This window comes from Glycine soja, chromosome 4 (assembly GCF_004193775.1).
Source record: "Glycine soja cultivar W05 chromosome 4, ASM419377v2, whole genome shotgun sequence".
In the NCBI taxonomy this organism is placed as follows: Eukaryota; Viridiplantae; Streptophyta; class Magnoliopsida; order Fabales; family Fabaceae; genus Glycine; species Glycine soja.
In genome coordinates, this window is record NC_041005.1 from 4,221,150 (window position 1) to 4,238,050 (window position 16,901).

The 16,901-nt window shown below is 31.9% G+C and overlaps 2 protein-coding genes across 2 annotated transcripts; one reads left to right on the forward strand and one right to left on the reverse strand.

The window, feature by feature from the left end:
* The first annotated feature begins 4,336 nt into the window (after nucleotides 1-4,336).
* On the forward strand, nucleotides 4,337-11,288 carry LOC114408829 (cytochrome P450 711A1-like). The gene is made up of 5 exons (XM_028372004.1): nucleotides 4,337-4,716; nucleotides 6,983-7,135; nucleotides 9,243-10,062; nucleotides 10,181-10,276; nucleotides 10,648-11,288. The coding sequence occupies exons 1-5, from the start codon at nucleotides 4,472-4,474 to the stop codon at nucleotides 10,984-10,986; spliced, it is 1,653 nt and encodes a 550-aa protein (XP_028227805.1). The 5' UTR covers nucleotides 4,337-4,471; the 3' UTR covers nucleotides 10,987-11,288.
* A 394-nt stretch (nucleotides 11,289-11,682) lies between these two features.
* LOC114408830 (protein IQ-DOMAIN 1-like) lies at nucleotides 11,683-14,139 on the reverse strand. The gene is made up of 5 exons (XM_028372005.1): nucleotides 13,882-14,139; nucleotides 13,518-13,796; nucleotides 13,128-13,355; nucleotides 12,930-13,043; nucleotides 11,683-12,643 (listed from the first exon to the last, which is right to left on the reverse strand). Exons 1-5 carry the CDS (start codon nucleotides 13,945-13,947, stop codon nucleotides 11,972-11,974), a joined length of 1,359 nt encoding a protein of 452 aa, XP_028227806.1. The 5' UTR covers nucleotides 13,948-14,139; the 3' UTR covers nucleotides 11,683-11,971.
* Between the last annotated feature and the right edge of the window lie 2,762 nt (nucleotides 14,140-16,901).

The window sequence follows — 16,901 nt, forward strand, 5'->3', positions numbered from 1 at the left end:
TTCAAATTGCACAATGATTCATTGGTTAACAAGTTTGAGATCGTAGTTTTACTATAACAGGTTTGAGTGTATGTGAAAAAAAAAGAGGATTTTAGGAGAAAGAGAATGAAAGACGGATTTGAGAAGAAGAAGAGAGAGCATAGATACTTATCGACCTAATATTTTTTTATGGTCAGAGTACTCTCAGCCTATTATTTATTCTATTTTCTTATAAAAAAAGGAACTTTATTATACTCTTTATCAAACAAATAAATAAAACATCTTTTTTTCTTCATTTCCTAAAACACATATTTTTTTTATTTACCTCAAAAACATTATTTTAATCAATAAAACAATTTCTCCTTATTTATTTAATTATAAAAATCTCATTATTTTTCTAAAATTTTATTTATTTTTAAATAAAATTATTTTTAATTTATTTTACAAAAAATGGGATGTTACAAAAGTAGTATTGGGGCCAATTTAATTAGTTGCATAGTATAATGTCCTAGACAAATCACACTAGAATGAGAGAGATTCAAGAGACTCTTAAGTATGAGACTGTACAATTGAAGATGTCTTAAATGTATTAATTGATATTATTTATATCAATAAAATACATATACTTTTTGGTAGTCTATCATTTAAGAACTCTATAACTAGGCATACTTGAATTGGAGTAATTATAAGATAAGTGACATTTTAAAAAGTTTCTAAAGACTTGTGAGTGAGGATAAGAGATGTTGAAAAAGTGTTATACATGGAGGGTTTTAATTGAGTGAAGTATCACTGAGTAAAGTGTTATAATGTAAGAATCATCGAACAATCGACAATCAGGAACATTTTTTATCGTACATGTGATCTTTTACCATCTATGGTGAAATTAGATCAAAATTAATAAGTTTTCTGTTTTTTTAAGATTTTAGTTGGTGTTATTCAATTATTGATATTTTATTTCAATTTATTACAGTAATATTGAATTAAAAAAAACTGAAATAAATCTCAATAAATTCTAGTTATAAAATTTAAAATTAAATACTAACTCATTTATGATGTGATGTTAATGTATATATAATTAGTTTTATATTAGTTTAGATTAACATTAACATCACATCATATCTATACAGAGCACTAGAGGTATTTTTAACGTCAAAACACACGTATCTTTTGAATGTCATGATCATTTAGAGTTTTGGATAATTTTGACTTTTTAGTAAAATTAATTGAATTTAAAACATATATAATGTCATTGTTGTTAATAAAGTTATCTTCCACCAAAATCACAGAAAAATAATAATAATGAAAATACGGATCATTGCCGTCAGTGGAATTCAGAGGGAAGGGGTTGGAACTCGGTACCTCCATATCATTTTCTACTTTGTTTATATATATTTATTTTATCTCTTTTAATTTTTTAAAAAATAGAGGAAAAATGAGTTAAAATAAAAGGATTAAAATCCCTTTCATTCTTTTTAGTTCTAATTCTAATATTCAAAAGAGTTTGAAACAACAGAAGGCAAAATGATTTATAACTTTTAGATTATATTGATTATATATTATCTTAAAACTTTATGTTAATTCTCATCTCTTCTATTCCTATTTATAAAAATAAAAACACTATACTATTTATATCTTTTTTCCTTTTTTCCTCTTATAAACTAAATGAACCTTCCTTTTCTTCTCTGCATTTCTTCACCTCTCACTTTCTCTTAAACAACTAAACAAGAAAACTTTATCTTATTCTCCTTTCTTTCTCCCCTTATATCTACCAAACAGATCATGTTAAGCATTGTTAACTCATGAATGCAATGGACCAAAGAAATATATGTATAAATGGCGCACTTTGTCGAGTGACGACAACCATCGTTAACAGAACCTTCAGCATTCGGCGAAGAATCATGAATCCAATACCCACGTGAAATTGAATTTGAGACTCCAAGTGAGGCTAAATAACATGTTCTGTCGATAAAAAATCCTTCTTTACGGCGAAATTTTTTTACCAAAAAAATTAGGAGAATATCGTGACACTAGCAAAGGTGGATAAATATAGCTAGTAATAAAATGCATGTCTTTCAACTAAGAAAATTAGCACGTGCACAGGACACAATATTTTAAAAAATGAATACTATAAGTAATAAAGGAACATGCCTTTAAGCAAATTAATATATACATAAAACCATGTCCATTAAAATGTTATCGTGAAACTTTTTAAATGTGTGTACATTATATACCCTTTATCTAAATTTGTCTTTGATGAATTCACTAGCTCGTAATTTTTCATCAATAGGAAATTTTAGGAAAAACTGTGTATTTAATTCTACTTTTTTTTTGTCAAATTCCTAATAAAAATTTAAAATTAATTAAGCTAAACCAAACCAAACTATATTTTTAAAAATTTAAATAATGTTTTAAACCAATTAATTGGTTTCCTTTTTTTGATAATCAGTTTGGTTAAATATTTTTAAACCCAGCATTTCTTTTTCACAAAATGAAATTATTTTTAAAACCAGTTTAGGAGCAGTTCAAGAAAAACTAAATTAGATTTGAAAAAAAATGGTTTAATTTTGAAATCCAATTCACACAATTTCACATACTAGCTTCAGAATCAGATTTGGTTTAGTTTTATGTAAAATCAAACCATACTCCTTCCTACTGTTTAATTTATGAATTTTAAGAAAGAAGTTTGTTCCAATAGAACATGATATGGTTATTAGTCAACATGTTGAAAAATTAATTAAAAACACATTTTTTCAACTAAATTTTACTTCTCTGCTATACAATAAGGTTAAAAAATATGTTATTCTTACTTTGTTTTTTCGATAACTTTTACAAAACTTTTTCTCTTTATCATCACATTATCTAATCAAACACTTCTCTAATTTTTATGTCTTCCTCCTTTATTTTAGAAAGTATTTTGATAATGTTAAATGAAAAAAAAAAATACTATATGCAAGATATATATGGGTGGGTGGGGGGAGGGATTAAGTCATATATAGGTTTTTTCCCATTTGTCTCCGATAAGATAGAGAAATAGTATATAATAACGGGAAGAAGAAGAACACGTCTCTTGGTTTCAAACATTCTAATATTCATATATTTATATGATGTTTCTATTTCTCATTCACTCTGTCTTTTATCACTTTATCTATCACTTATGGCATTATGACATATTTCATTTCGTTCTTCGTGCCTTTCACCAGATTGATATACCTAGCAAGCGTGTATCTGTTCAGCACCAATCCATGGTCTGAAGAATATTTGCGGTAGAATTTGAAATTTCTGATGATTTTTTATTCATCTATCAAGTTTCAGTAATTACTTGTAAGGATTCTTACGCTTTAAGTAGTACGTAAAAGAGACGATGAATTATGTGTAAAATTAGAGCGTGTTTAATTTTTACTTGTTAAGCATACTTAAAAGTTATAAGACCCTCCTAAGATATAGATTGGTGTTCAGTGTGTTATGACGTGTTATTAAATAGTGCCCCTGAATTGAATTCCTTAATTTGTGGGTGCCCATTACTAACAATCCTAGGTCATGATGCAGTATCTCGCATTCTCCTCGCCTCTATTCTAGTTCTGTACATATAATATTGTCAAGAAGGTTCTGGAGTGACCTGAAACATTTCCCTGTGGTCCAATAATAGTTAATTGAGCCTGATACGTGTTAGCATGTTTGGTTAAATAGGCCTACAACAGTATCATTTTTCAATATTTTATTGATAATAATGGTCATAATTAATATATAAACTATTCTTATAACTGTGTGTGACAACGTATATTCAAAGTGGATTCCACAGCAAACAGAAAGCATAAATGCTGATCAAAACAACCAAATTAAGTAGAAGAGGGTTCATACTTGATGGTGAGTCTTATATACTGTATATATTATCCCTGTAGTATTTAGGCTAAGGATAAAGCAATTAATTATCTGAGCTATCGGTGTCGTGAATAAACCACGCCTCATTTTCATGCCTGGGTATAGGAATAGGATGCATAGTGGATAGTGTTGACTGTGTGTTCCGATTCAGGTGAACGTGCATTTATACCCCCACCCACACACTCTCAGAAATTAAAGTCCACAAGTAGTAACACTCAACACATGCACGAGCTGCACTAGGTATAGTATCTTTTCAACCGAAAAGGATGCCTCGTCCCAATGCTAGCTAGCTAAATTATTATTTATTTTTTCCTTGCCATGAAAACCCATAATAAATAAAAAGAAGATCTTTTTATTATTATATGACGAAAAGAATGAAGAAGGAAACGGATTGGATACAAGGGTATCTAATTCGCACATGTCATCATTCAAATAAAGACAAAACCCCATCTCTCATCCACTCCTTAATACTACTATATAGTCTCAACCTCAACCAGGAGGCATCAAGAGTCCCCCCCAAAACCAACCAACCAAATTAAAGCCTCACTCTCTTTCTCTTCATTTGTAGATTCCTATACTGTTGCAAGGAAAATAAAACAAAGATAGTATATACATGGTGGTGTTCATGGATTATTTGGAATGGTTGTTTGCAATTCCAAGTGTCCCTTCTGCTTCAGCAATGTTCACCCTGCTTGCTTTAATTGGAGGATTGTTGGTTTATCTGTATGCACCCTATTGGGGGTTAAGGAAGGTTCCAGGGCCACCATCTCTGCCCCTTGTAGGACACCTTCCCTTGCTGGCAAAGTATGGTCCTGATGTGTTCTCAGTCCTGGCCAAGCAATATGGTCCTATTTACAGGTTAGTATGCTTACATGTATTTGGTGCAACATATATAGTCAATTGATGATTAATTTGTTAGTATATATTTATGCTATTTTTCTTCCCCGGCTTTCATTGGATTGATAACAGAAAAGGGTCGTTAGTCTTGATTGGATATCGATCTTGTTGTATTTATGTCCATTCAAATGCCTCAAACTCCTTTTGGAGAATGATATGATCTTAGGCAGAATCACGATGGCAGACTAAGGTTGGTTGGTTGAGTCTTGTGTGTGGTTTTGGTATTGCCCCGGAGGAACTAGCTACAAATATTAAAAAAGTGATTATTATATGATCCAAGTGTCCTACTTGTTCTTGTTTACTCAGATGCTTGCTTGCTTCCATACAATAAACTGAAAAAGGGCCCAGCGCCAGCGTCGTATGCTTTGATGTCTTTCTCGACCCGGGCAATAAAACCGAATATGTTTAAGAGAAAATATTTTATGTTGTAAAACTATTTTATTTCATCATCTAACTATAAATTGTTATATCATCTAATCACAAATAATATAGACTTATAATATATAATACTTTCCTATTCAATGAAAATCTAAAACTGTTATGCACATTTTGAGTATATAATTTATTTTCTATTTTCTAATATTTTTTTGTTATTAAGCGATTTTTATATGAAGCCGCCAAATAAACAGTGCTGGATTGGGAATAAGATCTCTATAACTTAAGAGTGTCGATAAATGCCTACTTTGGAGAGAAATTATCATATGTAATAGTGTAATACGATTCTCAACAATTTTTACATGATGTATAATTGATTATTTATTAAATTTTTAAATTAAAAACTTAATTAAATGTTACATAGAAATTAATTGAAACTATTATGATCATAGACAATCTCTATATGAGTAACTCAATTATGTATCATGTATAGATTAACTGAAACTATAAAAATATAAGGTGGTAGCCCTAGAAGACCTAAATCATATAATAATTTATCCATTGTTAAGGGTGGGAAGATGACAGTAAAAAAAAAAAGTGGCAAGATGCATGGGAGATATGAAGAAAAAATGTAGAAAGAAAGTGATAAATGTTAAAAGTAATTCAATAGAAAAAGAAATGAAAAGATATAAAGAAAATGGAGTAAAATTGATATGGATCGGAAAAGAAAATGTCTATTTTGTAAGAGTTTTAGATATAGTAGGTGAAAAAAGAGTACAAAAACTTATTAAATACACGTGGATGTGTTATATTGGTTATTTGAAAAGTTATATAATTTGTGGAAATAAAGAAAAGAGTTTTGGATGGGCGTTCGTGCAATCTGTTTTCGTAACAAACAGGATTTCCAAATTTATAATTTTTCATCATTTAATAGGTCCTACCACGATTGATAAATAACTACTCCTCCTAAAACAGGAGTATTATGTATTCTATTGCATCCTGCAAGGATATTATTGGTCCTTGGTGCTCATAAATTGTAGGTTCCCTTTATGTGAAAATTTCTTGGAGTGACTACCGTTAAGCAAATCATTTCGGAATCCGAGCTAGTTATTAATGTCCCACGATAAACAAAAATTACTATTTAGGCAATCTATCTATCAGCCTCTCCTAAAATAATTCCTTTTGTTCATAAAATTTAGATTTGGTGTATTGTTAATATAAAAATTATATAGACATTTAAGAGAATATATCATAATGTTAATTAATTATAATTAGTATAAAACCTTCTTACATATTGTACCAAAACAACAACTTTTAATATTATTGACATTACATTAAAATAAATTATCATAGTTAAGGTCTTAAGCTTTGCTTATATTGTGTCTTTTTAAGGCTTTAAGCACAAAAAGTATGTTTATTCCACATTTAAAGTTTATAAAATTAAGCTTTATATATATATATATATATATATATATATATATATATATATATATATATATATATATATATTCTAACAAAATATTAATAAACTAATAATTAATATTTATTGATAAAAAGACACACTCAACAAATAGTGCCAGCAGTGCATGCTAGATGATAGAAGTGAAAAGTGGAAAAAATGAAGAATAATCAGCACTGATTATCAGTCATTTTTACCAACTCTTTTTTTCTTTTTTTATTCTTATTAAGCAGCACGTGCTAAGTTTCATAAAACCTTTTGGGGTTGGCGCTTCACACATATATACTAGCTAGTAGTTAACAGTAGCTGTTTTTTCTTAGTTGAGCTGATTCTTTATTCCATGATTTTCCTGGTTATGGTTGTAAATGATGTTCTTATTATTTATTGGTGCAGATTCCATATGGGAAGACAGCCACTAATAATTATAGCAGATGCAGAGCTTTGTAAGGAGGCTGGAATAAAAAAATTCAAAGACATTTCAAACAGAAGTATTCCCTCACCAATTTCTGCTTCCCCTCTTCACCAAAAGGGCCTCTTCTTCAGCCGGTATGCAAATTATGACCCAACAGCTTTCAATAATAGTAATGTTATTTCTACAATTTGGTAGTGTTTGCCAAGTAATTTCAGCAGTTATAAACAACTTTAACTAACTTATAAGTTAATTTGACTAAAATTATATTTTCTTAAATAATCACTTACTTTTCATATATTGTAGAATGAGAATTTAAGTTATACAATTTCATTTTATTTTCCTTTTATAGCAAAAAAATATTTTCTCTCTTTTTTATCATCCCCAATAATTATTGATGTTTTTGAAATGATTTTTCTAATCAAAATTTTTAATCTTCACATGTCAAGCCCATTGGGGGAAAGAAGTATAAACCAAACAGGAAAATTAACACGGGTGCTGGTGCTTTTTTTTTCCCCTTCAAAACTAAGATAATTAGCAATGATTATTTTCCTCCAAATATGAGAGGCATGAAGTGACATCAAGTTATACAGTATACTAGTAATATTTCTCTGTTAATAATGCCATAACATGAAAAAAGTGGTAGCACGTTGTGTTGGAGTTACATCAAACAATTATGCCAAATGCTATTATATGCATACAGCATGGTATTGAAGATGAAAAGAATGAATGAGAATGTGAGATTAAAAAATATAATAATTATATAACATTTTTTTATTATATTACTTATTAGTCTTATATTTTTCTTTCCTTTCAATTTTATCTTTTTTACATGTTCTATTTTATCTGTCTTGTAACTATAGAAAAGGGTCATAAAAATATAATATATCAAACAAAAGAATAACTTTAATTAAATCCGATATATCCCCAATTAATGATGATTCAATATATTATAAATATATGAGTAATTTATATCTGTAGTCAATTTATCATGCATACATACATGACATTTTACTGGTTCAGCACAGAAGTTATTATGCAATTATTTGTAGACTTCTTGCCAAAAGAAGTTGTAATTTTAAGCTGGATCAATTTTACACTTTTAATTTGTGAATTAGACAAAATAAATCAGAATTTGAGCCTTAAAAAATGTGAGTATGTAGAAAGGAAATTAATGCATCACCAGTTTTTTAAGAACTGCAGAAAATCTTAGCTAGGTATAATTTTATAACTTTGAGCCAAGCAATAATTGGACTTTGAACCCTGTATAAGATGTTTTGAAACAGCAGATGATCGTAATGCAAATGTAAAACGTTGCCTGTTTAGCAAATAAATACAATAGTACGTTAAACAATCCTTTCAATAATTAAAAATGAAGGTACAAAAGACTACCACATGCATTAACAACGGCTGATAAGAGGTTTTACAAAATTCTTACAAAGAGAAATTATTAATTTCAAGAATCAAATGTAAATGTTACTAGCAAAGTGCTACAACGGCTGATAAGAGGTTTTACAAAATTATTACTAAGAGAAATTATCAATTGCAAGAATCAAATGTAAATGTTACTAGCAAAGTGCTAGAATTTTTTGTTGAAAATAAATAATTAGTCTATGTAATGTTACTCGTTTTACCGCTTTATTTTACATATATTTGGATTTTAAGTTTTATCTTTATACCTCAGTCAAAAAAAACTTTTATCTTTGTAATTCTTAATAAATGTTGATCTTTGTCTTCCATGAAGAACTTATTTATTTCTAATAGTGTTTAATTGACAAATCATCATTGCTTAAGGGAAAAAGGTTAATACAGGTAAAAGCATAGTAGTCAACATGCCAATAACTAAAAGAAAGGGGGTGGGGAGTAAAGTAAAACTACATGAATTAACTATTAATTTTAACCACAATCTGTTTTGGTAATGTCACCACCGAGTAAAAATTGTATGATGCACACAAGTGAATCACATGAAATTTTAACGGATCTGCCTTTAAGTTGTACAAAAGCTATTCTTTAGATACTGGTTTCTACTTTCTAGTGGTCCACTAAGTTGAATATCATTTTCTTTCCCTTTTGTGATCATTAGTCGTGAAATCCATACGTCAGAGCCCATGTGCCCTGCATGTTAATGCTTCTCCAAAAACTATTATAGTGCTATGCCAATCCTCTATAATAGTCAAATTCAAATTCACCCAACTTCATTTCAAATCAAATATTCAAACAGTTTCTTGCAAATTGATGGTGCAGGGATTCACAATGGTCTACCATGCGAAACACTATATTATCAATGTACCAGCCATCATACTTGTCCAGATTAGTGCCAACAATGCAGTCCTTCATAGAATCTGCGACTCAAAACCTTGACTCTCAAAAAGAAGACATAATTTTCTCCAACCTGTCCCTAAGATTAGCAACTGATGTGATTGGACATGCAGCATTTGGTGTCAACTTTGGCCTTTCTAGGCCACATTCAGTTTGTGATTCCATCAAGAGTGTTAATGTTAACAATAACAATAACAATGCAAGTGCTAGTAGTAGTAGTAGTAGTAATGATAATGAAGTATCAGATTTCATCGACCAACACATATACTCCACAACACAGCTAAAGATGGACTTGTCTGGTTCCTTGTCCATTATCTTGGGTCTGCTTTTGCCAATACTTCAGGAGCCATTTAGGCAGATTCTGAAGAGAATTCCTGGCACCATGGACTGGAAGATTGAGCGTACCAACCAGAAACTAAGTGGCCGTCTTGATGAGATTGTGGAGAAGAGAATGAAAGACAAGGCACGAAGTTCGAAGGATTTCTTGTCACTCATACTTAATGCCAGAGAAACAAAAGCTGTTTCAGAGAATGTGTTCACACCTGACTACATAAGTGCTGTTACTTACGAGCACCTACTTGCTGGCTCCGCAACCACTTCCTTTACCTTGTCTTCTGTTGTCTATTTGGTTGCTGGACACCCTGAAGTTGAGAAAAAGTTGCTTCATGAGATTGATGGGTTTGGTCCAGTGGATCAGATACCCACTTCTCAAGATCTTCATAACAAGTTTCCTTATCTTGATCAGGTTTGTTAAAATGAATACCAAAATCTCAAGACAAGTTTGATGTTCCAACTTGCAAGGGCAAAGTATGTAGATTCATTGTTATACTTTTGTATGCTCTAACTCTATTTAATTAATGCAGGTGATCAAAGAGGCCATGAGGTTTTACACTGTCTCTCCCTTAGTTGCAAGAGAAACATCAAATGAAGTAGAGATTGGAGGCTATCTCCTTCCAAAGGTAATACAAAATACAAAATACTAGTACTACACAGTTACTTATAAAAAAAGAAAATAAATCCAATTAAGGAGGTAAAATTAATAAATAAAATCTCATAATTAAGTTAAATAAACGTATGGTGTGTTTGGATAAAAAGATTTCATGACTTAAAATCAACTTATATATTTCAACTTTCATAAAAACTCTATCTTTAACTACTTCAAAAACTTTTGTTTAACTTATCCACATGTCAAGGTGCTAATTGTTAAAAAAATTATCCAAACAGACCATCCAGGACTGTCTTTTTTGGTATACATACTCTTCACAAATCACAACCAAATTAACGAGAGTTTTTACTTGTGCTGACACTATATATGGTTTTGTGTATGCAGGGGACTTGGGTCTGGTTAGCGCTTGGAGTTCCAGCAAAAGACCCCAAAAACTTTCCAGAGCCAGAAAAGTTCAAACCAGATAGGTTTGACCCCAACTGTGAAGAAATGAAACGAAGGCATCCTTATGCTTTTATACCATTTGGAATTGGTCCTCGGGCTTGCATTGGTAAACAATTTTCCCTACAAGAGATCAAGCTTTCTCTGATTCATTTATATCGAAAATACTTGTTTCGGCATTCTCCCAATATGGAAAACCCCTTAGAACTCCAGTATGGGATAGTCCTCAACTTCAAGCATGGGGTCAAGCTCAGAGTCATAAAAAGAACAGAGACTTGCTAAGTAAACGGTTCAGACATGGCTTATACTAGTACAGAGTTCAGAAGATGAATTATAAGATGGAGTGTGCTAAAATCCAATAATGAAAAATTGTAATGTTACGCAGAATCAGCCAATAAGTGTTTAAAATAATAAGGTCAAAGAGTGTGTTTGCATTTCCCAAATATAGAATTGTAAGTTTATAAGAGTAAGAGACACTCTTCCTACAAGATTATGAATGACATTATCATTTGTGGTAAAAAAAAACACTCAAAAGCATATGACAAAATCCGTCTAAATATGTTAACAAAACGGGTGTTTCCCCATATAGTTATGCTTAAGTTGATTTATCCGGATAAGCCTCTCAGCATTGAGTAATATCAAAACCCACAAATAAACAATTATACAAAATGGAGACCCCTCATGTTGGACATTTTAGTGTAATTGATCTCTTTATTATGTTAAAATAAGAGTGCACGCTTGTTTTAATGTAATAACGAGATGTTCGATTTAGGCAAAGGTTGGAAGTTACTAAAACTTCCATCAACGGTTGGAAGTTACTAAAACTTCCATCAACGGCAATTTTTAAAAATAAATAACTTCCATCAACCGCCAAAAACCACCTATTCTTTGATTATAAATAATCATCCTGGTTCAGAAAGCATAACATGTGAAAAACACACAAGACCAAAACAAAACTCTTGAATTATAATCTTCTGATTTTATCCGATTGAACAATTTTGGTTGAACCCCGAAATTTGATTCAATCTGAAAGTGTTTATACACGACTTCAGATTTATCCAGGATCATCTCAATTTTCAAATTAATCAACACCTCACAAGTATTACACCAAACATATAAAAGCTACTTCTAGCTAGCTAACTCAATGTAAATTGCATGGAACAACAAGATGTTGAACTTCTTGGAAAAAAATAATAATAATAAATACACAAAGATATTGAGCTTCCACCAGATTCACATCACACCATGAAGCTGAGCCTTATCCCTTTCAACGTGTCATAACTGAACTCTTGTCCAAGTGAAGTGGCCTAGAAAAGTTGATTGAAGGGTCAGAACCAGCCGTGCTTTTGGAATCTCCATTGGAGAAAACCGCTGCCCTCTTGAGAAATTGAAACTCATCCATGGATTGCTGCCTCTGAGCTCTATTATACACATGATTACTACTTGTCTTTTGCTTTGCCTTTGTGGACTGAGTCAGGTTCATGTAATTAGGCCTAGCAACAGCATTACCATTACTATCCTCAGTCCTGTCACAAGTGTTCCCAGACATTGGTGTTGTAGATGTACAAATGGAGGATGATGCAGAACTCTCATCGTATCGAAACTCGGAACTTGGACTTGAGGATGAGCGTGTAGCTTGCCCAACCAGGGGTGGCCTAGCAAAAACCCTTGTTGTCACGTTGTTTTTCTTGACTTTGACCGTGCATGGTTTGGAATTAGAGCTCACAAAGGATTCCACAAACTTCTTTGGAGTTGGGGTTTTATCTAAGGCTTCAGCCTGAGATTGTGATTGTTCCATCAATCTACTCTCCCAAGGCTTGGCTGCCATCCAACGCTCCAACCAACTCCACCCACCGTTAGCTTTGTTCATCTCATGACTCTTGAGAGAGGAAAAAGAGGCATTTGTTCGTGAATTAGAGCTTGGAGTTGATCTGCATTGCTGGAAATATATATACATATAAACAAGAATGTTAAACATCTTTCTAAAGAAGAAGAAAAAAAGTGGCATAGTTTATTGTACTTTGTTGTGGCCTGTTTGAAATCAAATTATATATGATTTAGAATCACATTAAAATGTCAATTGACATGATTTTAAGTCAATGTCTACATATTTAATTTAATTTTAAATTAATTTGGAGTTAAAGTTCATCTAACTTCAAAATTAATTTTAAGTTCAGCAAAAACGGTCACCCAATGACAACACAGGCAAGCAGATGATAAGTTACCTTGTGAGCAAGAGAGTAAGCCATTGCTCTTTCCCTTTTGAAAGCTCCTTCTTGCCTCATTTGTATCTTTGTCTTAACATCTTCCAACGTTCCTCTGCTGTCACACCATCCTTCCTGCAGATTCCGTTAGATACAATACCACACCACAGGTAACTGATGAAACACAAGCTTGTATGGGTGAGTTATAAATTATAATACCTCAGCTTGCTTCAAAAGATCAAGCTTACTCCGTCGCTCGTTGAGCAAGTTCTGCACAGCTTGCCCCTCTATGGACATCCTCACACGACGAGCTCTTACTCTGGCCTGAACTCGAACCAAGGCCTGCATGCACCTCAATGTCACCGCAGCCTGCTTCCTCACCTGTCTCCCCCGAACAAGCGCTTGAATCCTCACCACTCCCTTCAATGCCCTCAAAGCCCTTCTTGCCTGCAATCACCACACAAGTGATGTGGAAATATAAGGTTGGTCTAGTGGTAAAGGCCGAGCGCAGAAGGAAAAGGGGGAGAGGCCATATCTTAGAAACTAACAATCCTAACAACTAATATTTGTCGATAAAAAAAAAAAAATAGTGTATATAAGATGGTATACCAAGAAGGCGCGGAAAGCAGTTTGGATTCTTATAGCTGCCCATTCTTGCTTGACGAGTCTGAAATCCTTAGGTGGAGCTCGAACTACAGTGGCTACAGCGGCTGTGAAAGCAGCATCTGCATCTGCATCTGCTGCTACAACAGGTGGAGAAGAATCAGACCCCACTTCAGAAGCTGCTCTGTAGTTTCCTCCTTTGAAACCCTTCCAAGAACCCCCCGTGTCCCCTGAAGAACTCCTCCATAGCCTCCACCTCTTGCTCTTACCACCACCCTCCTTCACCTACAACACATCATAAACCAAACAATTCATAGAAAAAAGAGCCATGCACTGTGCTGTGCAATAGAGAACTAACTGACTGACTCACATGGTCGTCTTTGTCTGGTTTCTTGAGTCCGATTAATGCCTTTACCCATTTTCCTGAGGCACCCATAATGAAGCAGGTGTTGCTGCTTGGCTTGCTTCTTCTTCTTCTTCTTTGAATGAAGTGTCTGTCAAATAAGACACAAGTTTTGTTAAAACGTAACTGAGTTACAGCCAGCTTAGGATGTTAGAGAGAGAGAGAGAGAGGAGGGGGCTCGTGAAGGGATGTAATGCAACATAAGTTAGCGTTACGAGATTTGAAATTCAAAACGTGCAACGGACAAAGAGGGGTTGACGTAGTTGGTCCCGCGTGATAGAGGATTCTTTGTTGCTGCATAGGAACAGTGCCACCTCGTCACTTTTTGATGGTGGGTGGGGCCCAGTGCCTTTGAGGGAGGGATAATAAAGGCATAAAAAGGCACGAAGCCTTTGGTGTGTAGTAGCTGAAAAGAGAAGAGAGGGGGCAAAGCCGAAATGCTAAAGGACAAGGGATTTTTCTTGCAATCACACTGTTGAGAGAGATCTGACGCTATCTATGGACCCGTCAACCCCACCTTCTTTTCTTAAAACTTTCTTGTGTTATTTCGGAGACAATTTTACCAATATCAAAACAAAAAGGCTTCTCTTCGTTTTGTCATGCAGTAGATTAACAACCTACAAACGCAAATTACTTGCTTCTTACCTGTTTCAAAATCAAAATTGGTTTCAGACACTAGCAATAGGTCCTATACATATCCTATATCCAACTGTTCCAACCATTTATTTATTTTATGCTTGACATTGATGACTAAGAGCACTTCGGCTTCGGGGGAGGTTGCTCTTGAAAAAGTTGAAATAATAATAAAATGAAAATGTCAACCAATGTCCGAACAATAGTAATTAATGTTATGAAACCAGGGACTAAATCACACAATTGTTGTTTGAAATTTAGATATGAACTCATTTGTTAAAAACACTTTTAATATTAGGAATCTTTGTGTCCATCGGTTTTTTTTTTCACTTATATAATATTTAATTTTTTTATTTTGATTTAATGTGAGATTTTATCTCATATTTATACTCTAATAATTATGAAGCTATTTTTTTAAATACATAAAAATAATATGCTTCCTATAATTTTTATGTACTTTTTTATAATTTTCACAATATTTTTTAAAAAAAAATTTAGCCAATATTTTCACTTAGCAAGAATTTTTTTTATTTTTACATTTTTTTTTACCAACAACAATGATAGGCTACTAGAAAGTCAGAAGTAGCGGAACAAAGTTCAAATTTTGGCTTTATGGGTATTAATTTGAAGACTTATGTCATTTTGGGTACATTATATTTCACTTTGATGCATTATTTTAATCCTTTATTTGATGTTAGTGATTTATTAGTTTTTAAATTTTAAAATAGTTTAACATCACTTTTGGTCCATTGTATTTTGTAATTGTTTTACTTTGATACATTATGTTTTGAAAGTTTTATTCTGATATTTTATATTTTCAAAATATATCATTTTAGTCATTTTCTTAATTTTTCGTTAAAAACTTAATGTCTGTTAGTGTTTTGAAACTTAGAATACTTAAATTAATATAGTGATAGCTAAAAACCATCAATACTTATTTTATTTAAAAAATTAAAATCACTAAGTAAATAAAGAAAATATGGATTTGAAACTACAAATAACAACATTTACTCTCATATTATTATTAGTATTATTCTTTTCATTCAATTTAATCATTTAATAAGGATAATAATTATGTTCACCTTATTCTCAATCACAATGGGTAAGAGCCGAGCCCCTTCTCCTTCCATCGCTTCACCTCCCGCCGTCGACCCAAAATGGTTTGATCAGTCAAGCCGATCAGAATAATCTTTCCATGAAACATGCCGTTTGACCCCCTTTGCGTGGCTCATCTTCGTCCAACCTGATTGTAGATGTTGAATGGAAAATCCTCTACTTGTTTGGTCCAATTGTGTGTGACAATGAATGTCTTGCTCGTAGACCTCACAAAGAACCACATTATAACTTTCTGGTTCAAATTTGGATTAATTAATGAATTAGGATTGTATTTTTGTCTTTTGTTCCGATCTCTCCTATTTTTATTTTTAATAATATAGTTGTCTGAAAGATTTTGATTTTCCAGTAAGGTGTATAACAATTTTTTATGGTTCCAACGAGATTATATGTTGATGTCATTCGAATTTTTTTTATCTTTTCAAATTTGAAAGAGATTGGAGGAGATGATAATTTTATTAGTTGTTTATTTTTTAAAAGATAAAATAAAGATTGTGGAGCTAAAAGTCGTCACTATATAACATTAATTATTTTAAAAGACTTAATGTCATTTTTAAACTATTATATTTTTCAGTTATTTTGCTTTGGTATATTAAATTTAAAAGTTTTATTTTTGTATTTTATGTTTTTGAAATATATATTTTAGTTATATTTTAAAATTAAAAAATTTACATAACATTAATATTTTTAACGAAATATTAAAAAATGATAAAAATGATATATTTTTAAAATAATAAAGACTAAAATAAAAATTTTAAAATTTAATATACTAAAATAAAATTATTGAAAAACATAATAGATCAAAATTGATATTAATTCCGAAGAGAATGAGAGTGGATTGGCCTTCCTTGTGTCGAGGTCACCCCATTTGTAGTAATGAGAGTAATATTTAATTTAAAGGGGCATTGATTTTTTATGTTTTGTCTTTCTTCTTTGGTTTTGAGGAGCATTCCAATGGATACTGCACGGATCAGCGACATGTTCGACGAATAAAGTAGTAATTGAAAATCAGAAAAAATGTACAATTTGGCTCCTACTTTTTTTATCGCATTAGCAGGGATTTGGAATTCGAAATGCGATGACCAGTAATTTCCATCCTCTGTTTTCGAGAACAGTGAAGCATTCATATTCACAACTGCAAGCCAGTGTGCACTATTTTAGTCTTCTTAGGAGAATCCAAAGACAATCCAACAACTCAAATAAATTAATAAAATGCTGCATCTGAGTGTGTTTGATTGGCT

What these genes read in the sequence shown, in the direction of transcription:
- LOC114408829 (XM_028372004.1), top strand. Translation starts at nt 4,472, where the DNA reads ATGGTGGTGTTCATGGATTATTTGGAATGGTTGTTTGCAATTCCAAGT. An exon ending in CAATATGGTCCTATTTACAG is followed by an intron (nt 4,717 to 6,982) that starts GTTAGTATGCTT and finishes TTATTGGTGCAG; the next exon opens with ATTCCATATGGGAAGACAGC. An exon ending in AGTTTCCTTATCTTGATCAG is followed by an intron (nt 10,063 to 10,180) that starts GTTTGTTAAAAT and finishes TAATTAATGCAG; the next exon opens with GTGATCAAAGAGGCCATGAG.
- LOC114408830 (XM_028372005.1), bottom strand. Translation starts at nt 13,947, where the DNA reads ATGGGTGCCTCAGGAAAATGGGTAAAGGCATTAATCGGACTCAAGAAA. An exon ending in AACCAGACAAAGACGACCAT is followed by an intron (nt 13,797 to 13,881) that starts GTGAGTCAGTCA and finishes GATGTGTTGTAG; the next exon opens with GTGAAGGAGGGTGGTGGTAA. An exon ending in CTTACTCTCTTGCTCACAAG is followed by an intron (nt 12,644 to 12,929) that starts GTAACTTATCAT and finishes ATATATTTCCAG; the next exon opens with CAATGCAGATCAACTCCAAG.